The sequence below is a fragment of the Anomaloglossus baeobatrachus genome, chromosome 6 (genome assembly GCF_048569485.1).
Source record: "Anomaloglossus baeobatrachus isolate aAnoBae1 chromosome 6, aAnoBae1.hap1, whole genome shotgun sequence".
In the NCBI taxonomy this organism is placed as follows: domain Eukaryota; kingdom Metazoa; phylum Chordata; class Amphibia; order Anura; family Aromobatidae; genus Anomaloglossus; species Anomaloglossus baeobatrachus.
Window position 1 is genome coordinate 432,823,544 of NC_134358.1, and position 17,972 is coordinate 432,841,515.

General features: G+C 42.9%; 1 protein-coding gene across 1 annotated transcript in view; it reads left to right on the forward strand.

Annotated features, from left to right (window-relative positions):
- CPNE4 (copine 4) overlaps window positions 1-17,972 on the forward strand; it is a 796,320-nt gene that overhangs the window by 692,436 nt on the left and 85,912 nt on the right. Inside the window, exon 10 of the mRNA XM_075315205.1 lies at window positions 4,931-4,990. Coding sequence (XP_075171320.1) covers window positions 4,931-4,990 — 60 coding nt within the window. The remainder of the gene's footprint in view (window positions 1-4,930; window positions 4,991-17,972) is intronic.

Below are 17,972 nucleotides of genomic sequence, written 5' to 3' on the forward strand. Positions count from 1 at the left end.
TAAAAAAGAAATCAAACAAGCAAAATTAGCTACTGAAACAAAAATCGCCAATGACATTAAAATAAATCCCAAAATCTTTTATAAATACATTAATGCCAAAAGGAAAACAAAGGATAGTATCGGCCCCTTAAAATATAATAACAAGTTAGTTATAGAGGACAAACAAAAGACTGAGATATTAAATAGGCACTTCTCATCTGTATTCACCAAGGAACTGACTGTACCAGGGATCATTCAACAAGTGAAAAATCAAAGTCCACCACCCGATATAATTAAATTAACACAAGATGAAGTACGCCTACGTCTGAGTAAATTAAACATTGACAAATCCCCAGGGCCAGATGGCATTCATCCACGAATGTTGAGGGAATTGAGCTCCGTAATCGACAGACCGCTGTATCTCATCTTTTTAGACTCACTTGTAACAGGGTTGGTGCCTCAGGATTGGAGGATTGCTGATGTGGTACCGATATTTAAGAAAGGTAAGAGGGTAGATCCAGGCAACTACCGTCCAGTAAGCCTGACATCAGTAGTATGCAAAGTTTTTGAGGGCATTTTAAGGGATGACATGCAAAAATATATTGCAGAAAATAATATGATAACTGACAAACAGCATGGATTCATGAAAGATAAGTCGTGTCTAACCAACCTGTTGGGGTTCTATGAGGGGGTAAGTTCAAACCTGGATTTTGGTAATGCAGCTGATGTGATTTATTTGGACTTTGCAAAGGCATTTGATACTGTACCACATAATAGCCTTATACTAAAGCTCCAGAAGCAAGGACTAGGGGACACAATATGCAACTGGGTAAGGAATTGGCTAAAAGATAGGAAACAAAGAGTAGTCATAAATGGTACATTCTCTAAATGGGCTATAGTCAGCAGTGGGGTGCCGCAGGGATCTGTGCTTGGACCGATTCTTTTTACTCTCTTTATTAATGACCTTGTGGATGGGATTGATAGTACAGTGTCAGTCTTTGCCGATGACACCAAACTATGTAGGATATTAAAAACTGACCTGGATAGTACAATATTACAAAAAGATCTGGATAAGATGTCAGAATGGGCAGATACTTGGCAAATGAGATTTAATGTTGATAAATGTAAAGTAATGCACCTAGGACGGAGTAATCCTATAGCTGCGTATACATTAAATGGAAGTAAACTCGGGACTACAGAACAGGAGAAGGACTTGGGTATTCTCATTACAAATAAGCTGAGCAGCAGCACTCAATGTCAAGCAGCAGCTGCTAAAGCAAACAAGATTTTATGGTGTATAAAAAGAGAGATTAGATCCCGTGATCCCAACGTATTGTTACCCCTCTATAAATCACTTGTAAGGCCACATCTGGAATACGGGATCCAGTTTTGGGCTCCACATTTTAAAAAGGACATTCAGAAGTTAGAGTCAGTTCAAAGGCGGGCAACTAGACTATTACAAGGAATGGAAGGCCTCCCATATGATGACAGGTTGAAAAAGTTAGATATGTTTAGCTTAGAAAAAAGACGTCTCAGAGGAGATCTCATTTATATGTATAAATACATGTGTGGTCAATATAAAGGACTGGCACATGACTTATTTCTTCCAAAGACAGTACTAAGGACCAGGGGGCACTCACTGCGAGTGGAAGAAAAGCGATTCCGACACCTAAATAGGAAAGGGTTCTTTACAGTTAGAGCGGTCAGACTGTGGAATACACTACCACAAGAGGTAGTAATGGCAGATACTATAACAGCTTTTAAAAAAGGGCTGGATGATTTCCTCAGTACACAAAACATTGTTGGTTATAAATGACTTAGTCACTAAATGTAGAACTGGTGGAGGAAGGTTGAACTAGATGGACCTAGGTCTTTTTTCAACCTAAGTAACTATGTAACTATGTAACTATGAATTTAAAATTCAGAGATAATTACTACAGTGATGGGCGATTGGTGATGGGCGAACCCGCAGATATTCAGGATTGGCGTGTCCAACCAAATATACAAAAAACAAACAAAAAACAGTTCGGGATGGTGTCCAACACAGGAAGAAGGCATTCTCCGAGTAACATTTCTATGTGCTTTTATTCCATGTGTACTTAGTATATACAAAGTGGATAACAGACAGCCCCTAAACAGGGGAAAAATATGTCTTGCGACGCGTTTCGACCGAATCACTCGGTCTTAGTCACGTGATTGGTTGCAATCAGACCGCACTCCTACCCTGTGTAACAGCATGGCTGACTACTTGTAATTACACACACTGTCTGCGTACCTATAGTGGTGTTAAAATAAAAAAAAAATCGATGTATTGTCCCCCTGTGACGCTCTGGCCAGGCCAGGTAGTCACAAATAGGCCCCTGCACAACATCTTCCCTCACAGGTAACAGCAGCCGACCTTTAAACCCTAGTCACCCCCCTCAGGGCTAGATGGAAACACCAGGGGGGGAACCAGGCGGTTGGAAGACGCCCACCGAGAGGTCTAAACAGCCCGGGGCGGGAAAGTAAACAGTCTAGTCGAGTGTTAGAGTTCAAGTGGGAGAGGAGTGTGGGCTGGAGCTGTGCCCAGCTCCAGCAGAGACAAATACCCCCAAATTGAACAGCGCCAGGGTAAGAGCCCTGGTGCCATTGGCTAGGAGGCAGACGACTGTCTCCGTCTGCAGGAGCTGGGAAGACGGCTCGGTGGAACCGAAGTGGACCAGGACAGGGTTGTAGCCCGCCGGTACCGACCCGGGGAACTGACTCGGAAACCGGAGCACACAGGGGGGTACTCGGACCCTGAAGCCGGGACCAGAAGCAACTGGAACTGATTAATTAACTGATTGAGGCCAGGACTAGAGATCCTGTCTCACCCAAAGTTCCTATTAGAAGACAACAGCCCACCGAGGGGGATAAAAGGTCACCGCCAAGGCTCAGAGATCCCACAGGCCAGCGTCTGTGGGCAAGGGCTCCTTAGGCCACATCCAGCCAGGAGTGGACTCCTGAAGTTGCAAGCACAGGCAGTCCACCGTTCTAAAAAGGTGCAGAAGAAAGACAGAGACCACCAGCCGGGTGGGTAAACCAGAACGCAGCCGGCTGTGGGCACCGACCACCATCACCTTAGGTTACCAGAGACTCGTGTGTTTCCTTAGTAGTGAGTATACCAGCACCCTGCGGTCATCCATCTCCCTGCACCAAACTCCAATGCGTCCCGGGGCCACCATCCCTGCCCACGGAGGGGTTAACAACTTGCTGCATAACATCTCCTCCGGGTGCCCTGTAACTGCAGCGATGGTGTCCAACCTCACCACACACCGTGGGTGGCGTCACGAACTTAATATGGCTCAGCCCGTACATATAGGTCCTACATCCTCCATCCCCCACCCTTTTCATTCGGAGTGTCCGCGGGACCCCCCGGGTCCAGAGACCCTTGAGCCACCCACCGGAAGGTCCGGACCCGAGCAGCAGCAGGCTACTGGCACGGGGGCGGCACAACCCCATATTGTGATACCCAGCACAGATACAGCACATGGCTAAAGGGCTGCAGCCCCCAGCTGGGTGCTTATCTTGGCTATGTATTAAAATAAGAGGGACCCAATGTGGCTTTTTTTTTATAAATAAATAAATAAATAATTAATTATTTTAAAAAATGGCCTGCATGCTCCCCCAATTTTGAAACCCAGCCATGATAAAGCAGACAGCTGGGGGCTGGTATTCTCAGACTGAGGAGACCCATGGTTATTGGCCCCCCCTAGCCTAAAAATAGCAGCCTGCAGCCGCCACCAAGTCCTAAATTGGTAATGGGAGGCGACTTTAAGACCCCCCCATTACTAATCTGAAAGTGAAAAGAAAAAACACAAACACGAAAAAACTCTTTATTTGAAATAAAATACAAAAAAAACTTCTTTCACCCCTTTATTAACCTCAAACACCCAGTTCCAATGTAATCCACATGAAGTCCCATGACAATCCCCACTCTACTACATACATACTGAAGCCAGAAGATGTCCGCACGCTGTGGCTTCAGGCAAAGACTGACTGAGCTACAGTTGTGAGCAGTGACGTCACTCAGTTTATCTTCAGTCTCAGCTGGAGTTTCTCACGGTATCCCACCTGTGACCGCAGTTAAACTGACTGCAGGTGACCTCATTGAACTCAGTGATTTCACCTCAGGTGAACACAGGCTTACAGACCTGCATCTCATGGCAGAAAACCAAATTTTTTCCAAAACATGCAGATTTGGTGCTGAAATTTATACACTATATTTCTGCACCAAATCTGCCTCTCCCGGCAAAAAATGCATCAAAAACACAATGCAGTTTTGATATGATTATTTGCATTATTTGCCAGGATTTGCAGATTTGACGCAGGAATATTGTGTATAAAATGTCAGCACCAAATCTGCATATCTCTTGCAATAAAGGGAGGAAAAAAACGAAAATCGCCCTAGAGTTAAGTGATTAAAATGATATAAGATAGATAGATAGATAGATAGATATCTCAGTATAGAGCAATGGTGGGACACCTAAGCTTTCTTATAAATATTTGTCAATATGTCTACAACTCAGGGTGTCTGTTCATTTATGGATTTTGTACTTAGAAGTTCCTGGAATATAGTAAAGGGGATGACTATGGTAGTACAGAATGTAATATGTTGGCAATGCCAAGTAAGCAGAAGCTTTTTGCTATATCCTATTTAGCAAGATGCACACAGAATAGATGTGGTCATAAAGGGCATTGACTTCAATGAACTGTAATAATATGGTATACTATATTTTCCTGCATCAGCATTACAGGGCAAAAAGCTCCAATACATTACAAAAAGCTGCATCATTTGTCTCAGAAAATCATACACCTGGAAAGTTCTTCAAACTAGATAAACCCTTTTATAGCCTTGCATATATGCTCTTGTATAGATCATATTTACATGGTAATGCATTCTGTTAAAACCTAATCTCTTTTTGTCTTGCAGATCCATAAAATGCATTCATTCTTAGACTATATCATGGGTGGATGTCAAATACAGTTTACAGTAAGTAATGTATTTTGTTAGATTAATTTTTTAAATATTATCATTTTAGCAATAAAAGAATCCTGTCACATCCAGAAACGTTATTAATCTGTAGATATAGAGTTAATCTGTAGGTAAAGAGAATTTAAATCCTGAGTAGCTGGCTTATTGGAGAAATGGACAACAGGGAGAAAATTAAGTTTTATTCTCCATGCAGCCACTTACTTCCAGTCATACGTGCAGTGCATGCAACAGTTGCAGTCACTATATTTTGGGCGCACTTTAAATCGCTCCCTGGCACTTTGATTGACAGCCTTCTCTGCAGTGTGTGTGTGTGTGTGTGTGTGTGTGTGTGTGTGTGTAGAGCAGGCTGTCAAACAAAGTTTCAAGGAGTGATTAGAGCCATGGACACTGTGACCGCTACCATAACAGCCCTGATAACTCGAAGAGAGAGGCTGCAGGGATAATATGCCTTCACTTTCTCCCTGTAGTTGCTGCCCCAGTAACCCATTACATTTAAAGGTAAATTAAAAAAAAAGTTTAGATTATTTTGTCCAACATGGAAAGTTGCAGATCACTATATTAGAGAATTTGTTTTAATTCCTGTTGAAAATCTGTAAGCAAGTGGGTTCCAATCCTCTACTTTTCCCTAGTTTATTTGTCTGATTTTTTTCACAGGCCCATAGACTTGCATTTTCATCTGATCCTCAGATCAAAATTAGACGTCTCCACAATTTTCCAAGGAGCGCTCGGTCCACGAGAAATCATGGACATGTGAATGGACCCATAGACTATCACATGTACAAGTGTTATCAGTGAAAAGCACGGGTAGCTCTCGTATGAGAAAAATCGATTGTCTGAATGAACCCTTAGTGATACACAAGTACTGAGCTGACCATTTTTTGTTTACGCTTAAAAAAGTAAAATAAAATTAAGAAGTTTTAGTTACAATTGAGATGCTATTTACTACATGTTAATCCTATAGCTAGCATTTCTGGATGTGACAAGTTCCTTTTAGGCCATGTGCACATGTTGAGTATTTGTTGAGTTTTTACCTCAGTATTTCTAGCCAAAACCAGTAATGGGTAAGAAATACAGAAGTGGTGCCTGTGTTTCTATTATACTTTTACTCTGTTTGTTCCACTCCTGGTTTTGTCTTCCAAATACTGAGGTTAAAAAAAAAACCCTCACAAAATTCTGAACGTGTGCACGTGGCCGTATAATTTACATGAGTTCTTCAGGATTTATCAACATATAATCAAGAGCAAGGAACGGGTTAAATACAAAAACTAATACTCCCCTCTTCAAGACTTGCCTAATTGTTTTTACCACACTGCCTCAGTCACTGTGTATTTGTATTATGGTGTTTTGTACATCATTAGATCAGGTTAGTAGACTAGTAGGATGTAGCATTGCCTGGTATGATCATGGTCTGTCATGGTTGCAGATAGTGATAATGGTTAATTTCTCAGTTGGCTGGTGAGAGCAAGAGGAAACAGTATCAGCTTAAGTGAAGTAAGGGGGTAAAAATGGCAGATGCATTGTGAGGCTGGAGAGCAATAAATATGATGGAGGAGTAAAAGAAGCTGATTGGTCAAGATGTGTTTTGGTATCAATTTGTAAGGTCCTTGAGTGCTTCCATATTGACCTGCTAATTTGCCTGTTAACTGTCAAGAATTGTGCCACTCAACTGTGAAGAAATAGTAAATGTACTGTTTTATTTGGGTTGATACCCTTTCTTTAAGAGTTAAACACTTGTGTACCCCATGTTACAAGATGGAGGTTGAGTCCACCTTATAGATTTTACTTTAATGTATTATTTAATTAATAATATCGTCTAGTTTGGCTGATATCTCTGGTCATGCTTTTAGACTTTTTAATGGGTGGGACATTGACTTAAAAGGTAACTAATTGAGATTGAGTCAAATTTCCTAAAATATGCAGGTCCCCACAAATTTGAAAAGTTTGCGGTTCAATTTGTAAGAATTGGCCAAAAAGAAAAAATGCTTCAGAGCTGAAAGAGCGGTTCCCATCACAGAAATTAACTTTATTCTTCTTTGGAGGAATAAAGGCCCTTTTTTTTTCATGGAAGCCAGACTTTCAGTATGGCAGCCGGGCACCTTTCTAATGCTATTAACCCTATATCTGAAGGGTAAGACCATTAGCCAACCTGACAAGTTTCCTTTAAAACCAAATGTCTACCTCCACAAACTGTGCATGTGGTTAAAGATTTTCATTTTTCACACTTCTTTGTTGTAATAGTCCAATATTAAACCAATACATGTCGCCTGAATATAGGGATCTGGTGCACGTGCTCGCTTTTGGGACACAACTATCATGCTTTTTTTATGCCTTTTGTTTTTTGGAAAGTATTGGAGGCACCGTTTTTTTATTTAAGGGGTTGTCCACCACTTAGCCAAACCCTTCTCATTCCACATGTTTAACCCCATTAAAACAAAAAAGCTTGTACTCACCAAACATGCCAGTGTTGTTCCAGTGGTGCCAGCACTTGCATTCCTAGGGCTTACGTGAGGTTGTTACATTTCACGAGCCCCATGCGCCATCACCACCAGCTTCTCTCCCCCACCTTCAGTGAGAGGAGAGTATAAGTTTTTTTTTATTTTATTCGGACCAAGCGTGGAATGATAAGGGATTGTGTGAGTTGTGGAGAACCCCTTTAAATCTTTTAAATAACGGATATATAATGAATACATTATTTTTTTTAATACCTGTTTTAATAGTCTAATATAATGGAGGGGATAACTTAGAAAACTATTTAGTTAGTTATTTATTTATGTATTTTTTTATCTGTTTTAATAGTCAAACTTAACAACATTACATTACTGCTGTCTCAAATTACTTTCCATGCGCACGTACAGTACCTACCTAGTAACACCTAGTTATTTTAGAGTTACATGCATAACATTTTATGGCAAGGGATAGATAACTTTTAAGAAAAAAAATCATTTTTCAAAAAACAGCTTACCATCTGTTTTCATCTAGTCACATAGGTTGAGGTCACTTAGACATTAATAAGGCTGTTTGCTCACTAATTAGGTTAAAAGGGGTTCAATTTAGTCTTGCGACACCTCTACATGTTGTACACCACTATCATATCAATTAGAGGCTTTACTGTATTGATATGCTAAACGAATTCATTTTCCGTACATAAAATTGTATAAAAAAATTTGGCAAAACCGGCTAACTCAAATTTCTTAGATTTGATCATTTCTGGTAGCTGCATAAAATTGCACTAGAGTTTTCTTCCTTCTGCGGAAAGATAACTTGATTTTTAAGATTAATGTTTCTAGTGCAAATGACACATCTGTTTATAAAAATTGAGAGCTTTAATAGTTGGATTCTAAATTTACAATGTTTTTGTTGAAAGGATTAAATCTTAAGATTTTTAACTAGGAATCTACCGATTTCTAAATAGGTGAATTTTCTTTCTAAATCTGTAAAACATAATTGTGCTACTCTGATGAGTCAGTTAATGGGATTATTAACTTTGGGAGCCCACAAGTAGAGCAAAATTCATGTTTACACACTCGCAAATGTAATCTTTCCTAGCTTTTAAGACTAAAGGCCCCCGTCACACACAGAGATAAATCTTTGACAGATATGTGATTGCAGTGAAATCATGGACATATTGTTCCATTTGTACACAGTCACAAACCTGGCACTGATTGTCCACAATTTCACTGCAACCACAGATCTGCCACGGATTTACCTCTGTGTGTGACAGGGCCTTTAGCTTGTGAAATTAGAAATATGATTCTGTTTCCCGATATTAGGAGAACATGAAAAAATTTAGGAAACAATTTAAAAGGTATAACTTTTTATTTCTAAATAAAGGTGAAGATCCAGTATTTATTGGAATTAATTTTGACAAGTTAATAAAAGATGGTAGGAACATGGCTTAGAACATATCCCAAATGGAAAAAAAAAGTGAATAATGATCTACATGTAGTCTTGAGCACTCATTTTCTGTATTAATTTGAAAGCAACAATAGAATTTAAACAAAAGTGAAATTCATGGTGGTTACTTTGTAAAACAATTATATTCAGGGGCATACAGTACATAAAAACGTAAGAAAAAACCCTTAAAACACACTTTTATTGCTTATCATTAAAATTAGAAATCCCCACACATAACAAACAAAACCAGATAAAAAGACATAAAGTGCTATAGTGCAGAAGGGGGTTTGGTCAAATATCCTAGAACTCCCCTACCTTGCCGCGGAGGTCGGCACCCTAAGTGGACGAAATGGCGCCCCCACTCACCGACAGCCTGCCCTCCTGTACCTGCACTGTACTAGAGTGCAGCTACTCTGGGAATACAGGAGTGCAGGGATACACAGTGGTTACTGCACTATAGTTACAGTCGTATTATGTCCATGCTGCCAAAAGTGAAAAAATCAATTAGCAAAGCCAAAGGATACTCACAACACAAATTGTACACCCATGCACCTAAATGGCGGCTCAAGATGTACAGGTATGTTACAAACCTCTAGAAGGCTATAATAGCCACCAAAAAAGTGCCCTAGTGCTGTGCAAATAGTAGAGTCAAAAAGTGCATACAGTACATAGCACTTTCTGGTCATCTCTAAGCGCCCCCCAAAAGATATTTGGAGAAGTTGGCAGGGTCACTGCCCATAGGCACTGTCACAGAATGGTATACCTCTGAAGGTTTAAGGGACATGTATTTCAACACATGCACAGTACTTGTATCCCTTTTTTATGGCACCCTTACAGCATGATGACCTAAAAAATTGCCCCTCACAAAGTATAATACCCTCATAGTGAATTCCCTAACACAATTTGCCCTCACAGTATGATGACCAAATAGTACCAAAGTATGTTTTTACCACAATGCCCTGAGTTACCCAATACATTATGAAACTCTAAGGGCGGCTTTGCACGTTGCAACATCGCACATGCGATGTTGGTGGGGTCAAATCGAAAGTGACGCACTTCCGGCGTCACTTTCGAGATCGTAGTGTGTAAATGCTAGATGATACGATTAACGAGCGCAAAAGCGTCGTTATCGTATCATCGTTGCAGGCTCCGACTTTTTCATAATTATGCTGCAGCGACAGGTACGATTTAGTTCCTCGCTCCTGCGGCTGCACACATAGCTGTGTATAACACCGCAGGAGCGAGGAACTTCACCTTACCTGCCGCCGCCGGCTATGCGGAAGGAAGGAGGTGGGCGGGATGTTTACATCCTGCTCATCTCCGCCCCCCCGCCGCTATTGGCCGCCTGCCGTGTGACGTCGCTATGACGCCGCACGACCCGCCCCCTTAGGAAGGAGGCGGGTCGCCGGCCAGAGCGACGGTCGCAGGGCAGGTGAGTGCATGTGAAGCTGGCGTAGCGATAATTTTCGCTATGCCAACTATCCCAAGATATCGTACCTGCGACGGGGAAGGGGACTATCGCGTGTGACATCGCAGCATCGGCTTGCGATGTCACAACGTGCAAAGCCCGCCTAAGAGTGACCACCCACAAATTATAATGCCCCCACAGTGACCCTCCCACACAATATGATACCCCTACCATTCCACCACACAAAGTATGGTTACCGTACAGTGCCTTCGACACAGTATAATTACCCACATAGCCTACACAGTGTGTGGTACCCATAGCCACCCCTCATATTGTGATGACCACCACAACCCCATTACACAGCTGATCTCCAGTGAGTGTCGAAGCTTTGCCAGATCTCACAGAAAGTGACTCATGACAGCATCAAGGGTCATCATCTGATCCCACGCTGTCATGGTAACACATTGGCACCCCGTGATCGCAGCATGAGGCCATCAATGGCAGTGGTGGGAAAGCGCAATCCCTGTCTTGACGCTTTAAATTAAGTAGTCAGTGTTTGACAGTGTGATCTATTGGGTTAACCGGCACTGGTGGATCTCTGATCCACCTGCGCCTGTTAGCCGCAATGTATGGTGATCAAATCAACAGACATGAGCGGGGATTACAGCAGGCTGTGGCAGCGACACGATCAATGACATAATAGTACAGTCATATAGGGGTTAATGTTTGGTCATGAAGGGGTTAATGTTTAAATAAATTTAAAAAAAGCAGGGGGATGATGGGTGGTCTCTCCTAGTTTTGATAACTAGCAAAAGTAAAGCAGACAGCTATGAGCTGATATTCTCAAGCTGAGAAGGTCCATGGTTATTCAGCCCTTTCCAGCCTAAAATTAATAAAAAAATTAGCAGCCCGTAGCCACCCCAGAAGTGAGGAATTGCATTAGATGCCCCAGCTCTTCCTGATTGCCCTGGTGTAGCGGCAATTGAGTAATGGGAGTTGGGGCTGGGATGACATTCTAGTGTGGTACAAATTTTAATGCAGAGAGAAAGAAGGTGGAGAAACTTTTCTATCTCTACGCATGAGAAAAAGTGACGTCACCAACCCCACACTTTGATCAAAATAACTAAATAAATAAACCTGTTTTTATTATACATGGGAAAAATAGATGTCTGGATGAGCCCTAAGGGAAGACTCACCATTGAAATTAACTAGAATCTCAGCCTGGAGGAATCATTGAATGTTAAATTAGACACGCGTTTTAGAAAAATATTGCTTTGCATTGAGCCCAAGTTCTGATTCATGTCAGGTTACAGACTTCTGCATGTGCTCATTAGTTTGACACCAGCAGTGTACAATACCTTGAGGTCATTGACCAGAGTAGTTCATCTTACGCTATGTGCTGTATACGTTTTTTCTTTACTGGCCTCAAAAAGATGGATTTCATAGCACTTCTGAGCTTAGATGTAAGATCCATAAGTGATACGCCTGCCCTTAACCCTTTCATTCTGTGGTGTGTGACAGTTAAATATCTTTCAATTACTAAATGTGTTTTCATGGAAAAAACAGTGTGATGACTCGAGAAGCAGCAGCTGTGAAGAATAGGGCGTTTGATGAGAAAAATAACTGTGGTGATAAGCAAAGGTTGCAGAAGAGACCACAAAGACATTTGTACTAATTTAAAGCGTTAATGAGGACTTCTTCGCTATCACGCTGTTCTTCTATTGTTCCTATGCAGTTGGTAGTCATAATAACTGACTATTACATACACAAGTAATGTACCTATTTGGTTTCACGAGTCTTCCCAAAGCTTTTATGCTAAAAGAATGTGATCAATATCAGTGATTCAATCAGCTTTCCACATCGTAGCCTTTAATGGATGTTTTTTGAGCCAAGTGCAGGGTGTCAAGCTGTGTAGTAAATGTAACTACTCTTGTTAACAAGGTGTACATGAATATCCCCAGAATCAAATGTAGAGAGCACACTTCTAAAACCACAACAATTCCAATATATTGGTATACAGTTCCCATGTAATAGTGCCATAACATGCTTGTAAAATCCATATCAGTAATATTAATATTATAGTACTAGACATATGCCCCATCCAACAATTTTAGATATGGCACTTATTAGTATTTAATATTAAAAGTTAGAGTAATAATAATAACTGCAGATTTATTGTTAGCATTCCAGTTGCAGTATACAATGTTGCCAATGTGCAAATTCACTGTCACCTAATGGACAATAGTGTTAGCTAAAGAACATTTAGAGTACCTACCAGTGCTCATAGCAACTTCAACATTAATTTACAGTATATATACACTTTAAAAAATTAGTCCAGCAATACTTTTACATGGCCAGTCCATTCCTCCGTTACTGAGAAATCAGCACTTTAATTGATATGCAAAGGAAGGTGAAGAAACTTTTTGAGATCTGAAGCTTTTGTCACTCAAGGTTTTATTCCTCATACATCACTTCCTGTTCCTGCTTGACTAACTAACACAAGGAAAAAGAGAGAGCACTCCCTGTGTGTAATTAGTAGTTAAAAAAGTGAATAAAAGTGGTCGGGTAAAATATCCACTCACGTATTCACGCTGTGCTGAACAGGCACAACACTGAATGAAACGCCTGATCGTGTCCACCTTCAATGCTCTGCAGATGTGGTAGGTTCTCCTCACCTCCGTTCCGTAATATTCCGGATCTCCAGCTTCAAGTCCTGTATCTTTATGGACACATCAATCCAATAGATTGTTTCCCCACTTCAAGCACGGAACAATCCTGGGACATCAACGGAGGGGCAGAGTAGAATAAGGGGTGTCTTACTGATCGTATCTATCACCTCCACATAGAAGTAGCCTCAGCTCCTCTTTCGCTACCTGCAAGTCATTGACAACCGCTCCTTCCGCCCGGGCAGTTACCGGGCAGCTGGCACACCTGACTGTTGCTGCTAGACCGCTCACACCACCAAATGCTGGGAGCTGAATAAACATGCACAGATCAGTAAAAATGGGCCTGCAAGTCTTGCGCTACAGGTCAGGAGTAAATCAAAAACATCCTCATAAAAATAGAATAAAATTATTTATTAGAACATTAAAAAACATATAACAACACTATGCATTACGGATGCAGTCTGCCTCCTTCTTCAGGTGCGCCTGAGGAAGGTGGCAGACCGCCTCCTTAATATGTAGTGCTGTTATATGTTTTTTAGTGTTCTAATAAATAATTTTATTCTATTTTTATGAGATTTTTTCTGGTTTACTCTTGACTTGTGGCGCAAGACTTGGAGGCTTATTTTTTCTGATCTGTGTATGTCCTCCTGCTTGACTGACAGTCTCCATGCTGTGTGACTTCAGGCAGACATCAGTCAAGCAGGAGGCAGCGGTGCTGGGTGGGGACTAGAACTGGATTGACAGAGGCTGAAGATCTACAAATATACACTGAATCTTTTCAACGTCATTTGCATATTAATTCAGGTGCTGATTTCTCAGTAACTGAGGAGCAGACTTTTCATGTAAAGGTTTTCCTGGATTTGTCGTTGAAAGAGCTACATGCATATGTACAGTGGAAAAAAAAGTATTTAGTCAGCCATCAATTGTTCAAGTTCTCCCACTTAAAAAGATGAGAGAGGCCTGTAATTTACATCATAAGTAGACCACAACTATGAGAGATAAAATGAGAAAACAAATCCAGAAAATCACCTTGCCTGATTTGGCAAGATTTTTTTATGCAAATTATGGTGGAAAATAAATATTTACTCACCTAAAAACATGCAAGATTTCTGGCTCTCAAAGACCTGTAACTTCTTCTTTAAGAGGTTCCTCTGTCCTTCACTCATTACCAGTTGAATTGGCACCTGTTTGAACTTGTTATCAGTATAAAAGACACATGTCCACAACCTCAAACAGTCACACTCTAAACTCCACTATGGTGAAGACCAAAGAGCTGTCGAAAGACACCAGAACCAAAGTTGTAGCCCTGCACCAGGCTGGGAAGGCTGAATCTGGAATAGGCAAGCATCTTGGTGTGATTAAATAAACTGTGGGAGCAATAATAAGCAAATGGAAGACATACAAGACCACTGATAATCTCCCTCGATCTTGGGCTCCACACAAGATCTCACCCCGTGGCGTCAAAATCATTACAAGAACGGTGAGAAAAAAATCCCAGAATAACATGGGGGAGACCTAGTGAATGACCTGCATAGAGCTGGGACCTGTTACGGGGGGCTGTCTGATAACCTAAAGGAGTATCAGACAGTCAGGGTCCACCGTGCAAAGACTCTGCTGCAGACTATGGCAGAGTGCAATACCTCTGTTAACTCACAGAAGGATATAATAAGAAAGTAAAGCAATTCCTCCCTTACTTGGAGGGTGTGTGGAATGATCTCTGTTAATAATCACAGAGACAAAGGCAATGTGTGCGAAATGGCACCTACCTAGGTCCGCTCTTCTAGTGGTGCAAAAGAGACGAACAGCAGCGTAAGCCGCACAAAGCTCCTACCTGCGTTCGCTCCACTAGTGTGCGAGGACACGAACCACTAGATATGGCACCTGCCTAGGTCCGCTCTTCTAGTGGTGCAAAAGAGACGAACAGCAGCGTAAGCCGCACAAAGCTCCTACCTCTGTTCGCTCCCCTAGTGTGCGAGGATACGAACAACTGCTAGTCGCAGTATAAGGAACGTTACCCTAGCGGCAACGTCCACCTACGAGTCGAACCACAAGGCCCAGCCAGACCATGTGCCTCAGGCACCTGCCTATGTCCGCTCCCCTAAGAGGTAAGGATACGGACAGCAGCCGAAGCTGTAAGCTATAAGAACGCTACCCTGCCGGTAGCGCTCACCTAGCATAGACAGAGGAATGCCTAGAGGAACGTGCACAGAGCGTCTACTCTTATGCATGAACCAAGAGGACTGAGCGCCATGCTGCGTGTGTCAGGGTCTTATATAGACTCTGTGCCTCATCCAAGATGGAGGACACCAGAGCCAATCCGCTGCCAGAACGACAGGAGTGACATCATGCTGGCCTATCACCGAGCAAGGCATCACAAGCACATGACCAGCGACCAATCGGCATAGAAGGTGTCAGAGACATGTGACCTCGTGTCAGCGATGATGTCACCCGCACATGTGCAATGGCTCCAAGATAGGACTTAGTCTCCGGCGCTCGCACATGTGCAGTAGCAAGAAATCTGGACTTAGTCTCCAGCGCTCGCACATGTGCAGTAGGAAGAAATCTGGACTTAGTCTCCAGCGCTCGCACATGTGCAGTAGCAAGAAATCTGGACTTAGTCTCCAGTGCTCGCAGCAACCGTAACAGTACCTCCCCCTCAAGGGCCCCCCTCCCGGCGACGCAGGTAATCGGCAACTAAGTCGGGAGCATGGACAGCCTCCTCAGGCTCCCACGAGCGATGTTCCGGGCCGTAACCCTCCCAATCTATCAAGAAGAACCTGCGCCCTCTAACCATCTTAGAACCAACTATGGCTCGTACCTCATAGCTAGAGCGAGAGGAATCAGAGGCAGGAGAGTGCACTTCACGAGCGTGAGGTAAAATAGCCGGCTTTAGCAGTGAGACATGGAATTTGTCATGAATCCTAAGATGGACGGGTAACTTCAATTGGTAGACTACAGGATTTACCTGTCGAAGAACCTCATAAGGACCCAGGAAGCGAGGAGCAAATTTGACAGAGCTCACTCTAAGTCTCACGTGTTTTGCAGAGAGCCACACAAAGTCCCCTGGAGAAAAGACAGGAGCCGGGCGACGAAACCGATCGGACACCGTCTTCATACGGTCCTTAGCTGCTTGGATCGACTCTTGAGTCCGATCCCAAACCTCTCTGGCATTAGTTGCCCAGTCGGCTACAAGAGGAGGAGGTGCAGCAGCGGGAAACGGTACCGGTACCCTAGGGTGTTGCCCATTATTGAGTACAAACGGTGTCTGCCCAGTGGCCTCAGCCAGCGAATTGTTAAGGGCAAATTCTGCCCAGGGTAGGAGGGAGGACCAGTTATCGTGGTTCTCAGCAACAAAGTGTCGAAGGTATATAATCATAGATTGATTGGTACGCTCAACCAAACCATTGGTCTCCGGATGGTATGCCGAAGAGAGATTCAACTCAATTTGCAGAAGGCTACAAAGATCTCGCCAGAAACGGGAAGTAAATTGCGGGCCTCTATCACAAATGATACGATCTGGCATCCCGTGAAGCCTAAAGACATGCTTGAGGAATAGTTTGGCTAGTACCCTGGAAGATGGGATTCTCGATAACGGTACGAGATGAACCATCCGGGAGAAATGGTCCGTAATGACCCACACAAATCTATGTCCCTGTGAACATGGAAGATCACCCACAAAGTCCATGCCTACCACCTCCCATGGTCTATCTGGCACTGGTAAAGGATGCAAGAGCCCAGCCGGTCTCTGCCGTGATGGACGGTTGCGAGCACACGAGTAGCAGGAACCGACATATCTCTTGACGTGGCTGGCTAAGTGTGGCCACCAATACCACCTCTCCAGTAACTCTCGTGTCCGCCTAATAACAAAATGCCCACCCACCTTTGAGGTGTGGGCCCATGACAGTATATCATTCTGTCGATCAGGCGGAACAAAGGTCTTGCCTGGTGGGATTTGGTCTAACGTCACAGGGGAGAGCATATGAAAAACCCTGGAGGGAAGGATAAGACGAGGTTCGTCAATCTCTTCCTGGGTAGAAAGCATAGAGCGAGACAGGGCGTCTGCCTTGTTATTCTTACTCCCAGACAGATAGTTGATGGAGAAGTGAAAGCGGGAGAAAAACAAGGACCAGCAGGCTTGGCGAGGATTCAGACGCTGAGCGGTTTGTAAGTACGTCAGATTTTTATGGTCTGTATAGACCTGGAAAGGATGTTTCGCTCCTTCCAGCAAGTGACGCCACTCCTCCAAGGCTAATCTCAAGGCGAGCAGTTCCCTATCCCCAATGGTATAGTTTCTCTCTGCCGGTGAAAAGGTTTTCGCAAAGAAGAAACACGGCCTTTTTCTACCTGCACCGTTCTTTTGATACAAGACCGCACCAGCACCCACTGAAGAGGCATCAACCTCTAAGAGGAAGGGCTTACTCTCATCGGGTCTTTGAAGAACGGGAGCAGTTGAAAAGTGTCTTTTTACTTCCTCAAAAGCCTGAGATGTCTCAGTAGACCAGGCTTTGGGATTAGCACCTTTCTTAGTCAAGGCCACCAAAGGGGCCACCAAAGTAGAAAAATGGGGTATGAACTGCCTGTAATAATTTATGAATCCTAAGAAGCGTTGCACCGCCTTCAAGGAATGAGGTTCGGACCATTGCAGGACAGCAGAGAGCTTCGCAGGATCCATAGCCAGGCCCTCTTGTGAGATAATGTAACCCAAAAAAGGCAATGAGGACTGCTCGAATACACATTTCTCGAGTTTAGCAAACAATGAGTGCTCCCTTAAACGGGAAAGGACACGAACGACATCCTGACGATGACTCTCCAGATCAGGAGAAAAAATCAGGATGTCGTCCAGATACACCACTACTGAGGATAACAGTAAATCCCTGAACACATCGTTTACGAAGTCCTGAAATACTGCGGGTGCATTACATAACCCAAAAGGCATGACGAGGTATTCATAGTGACCGTCTCGGGTGTTAAAAGCGGTCTTCCATTCGTCACCCTTTCAAATTCGTACCAA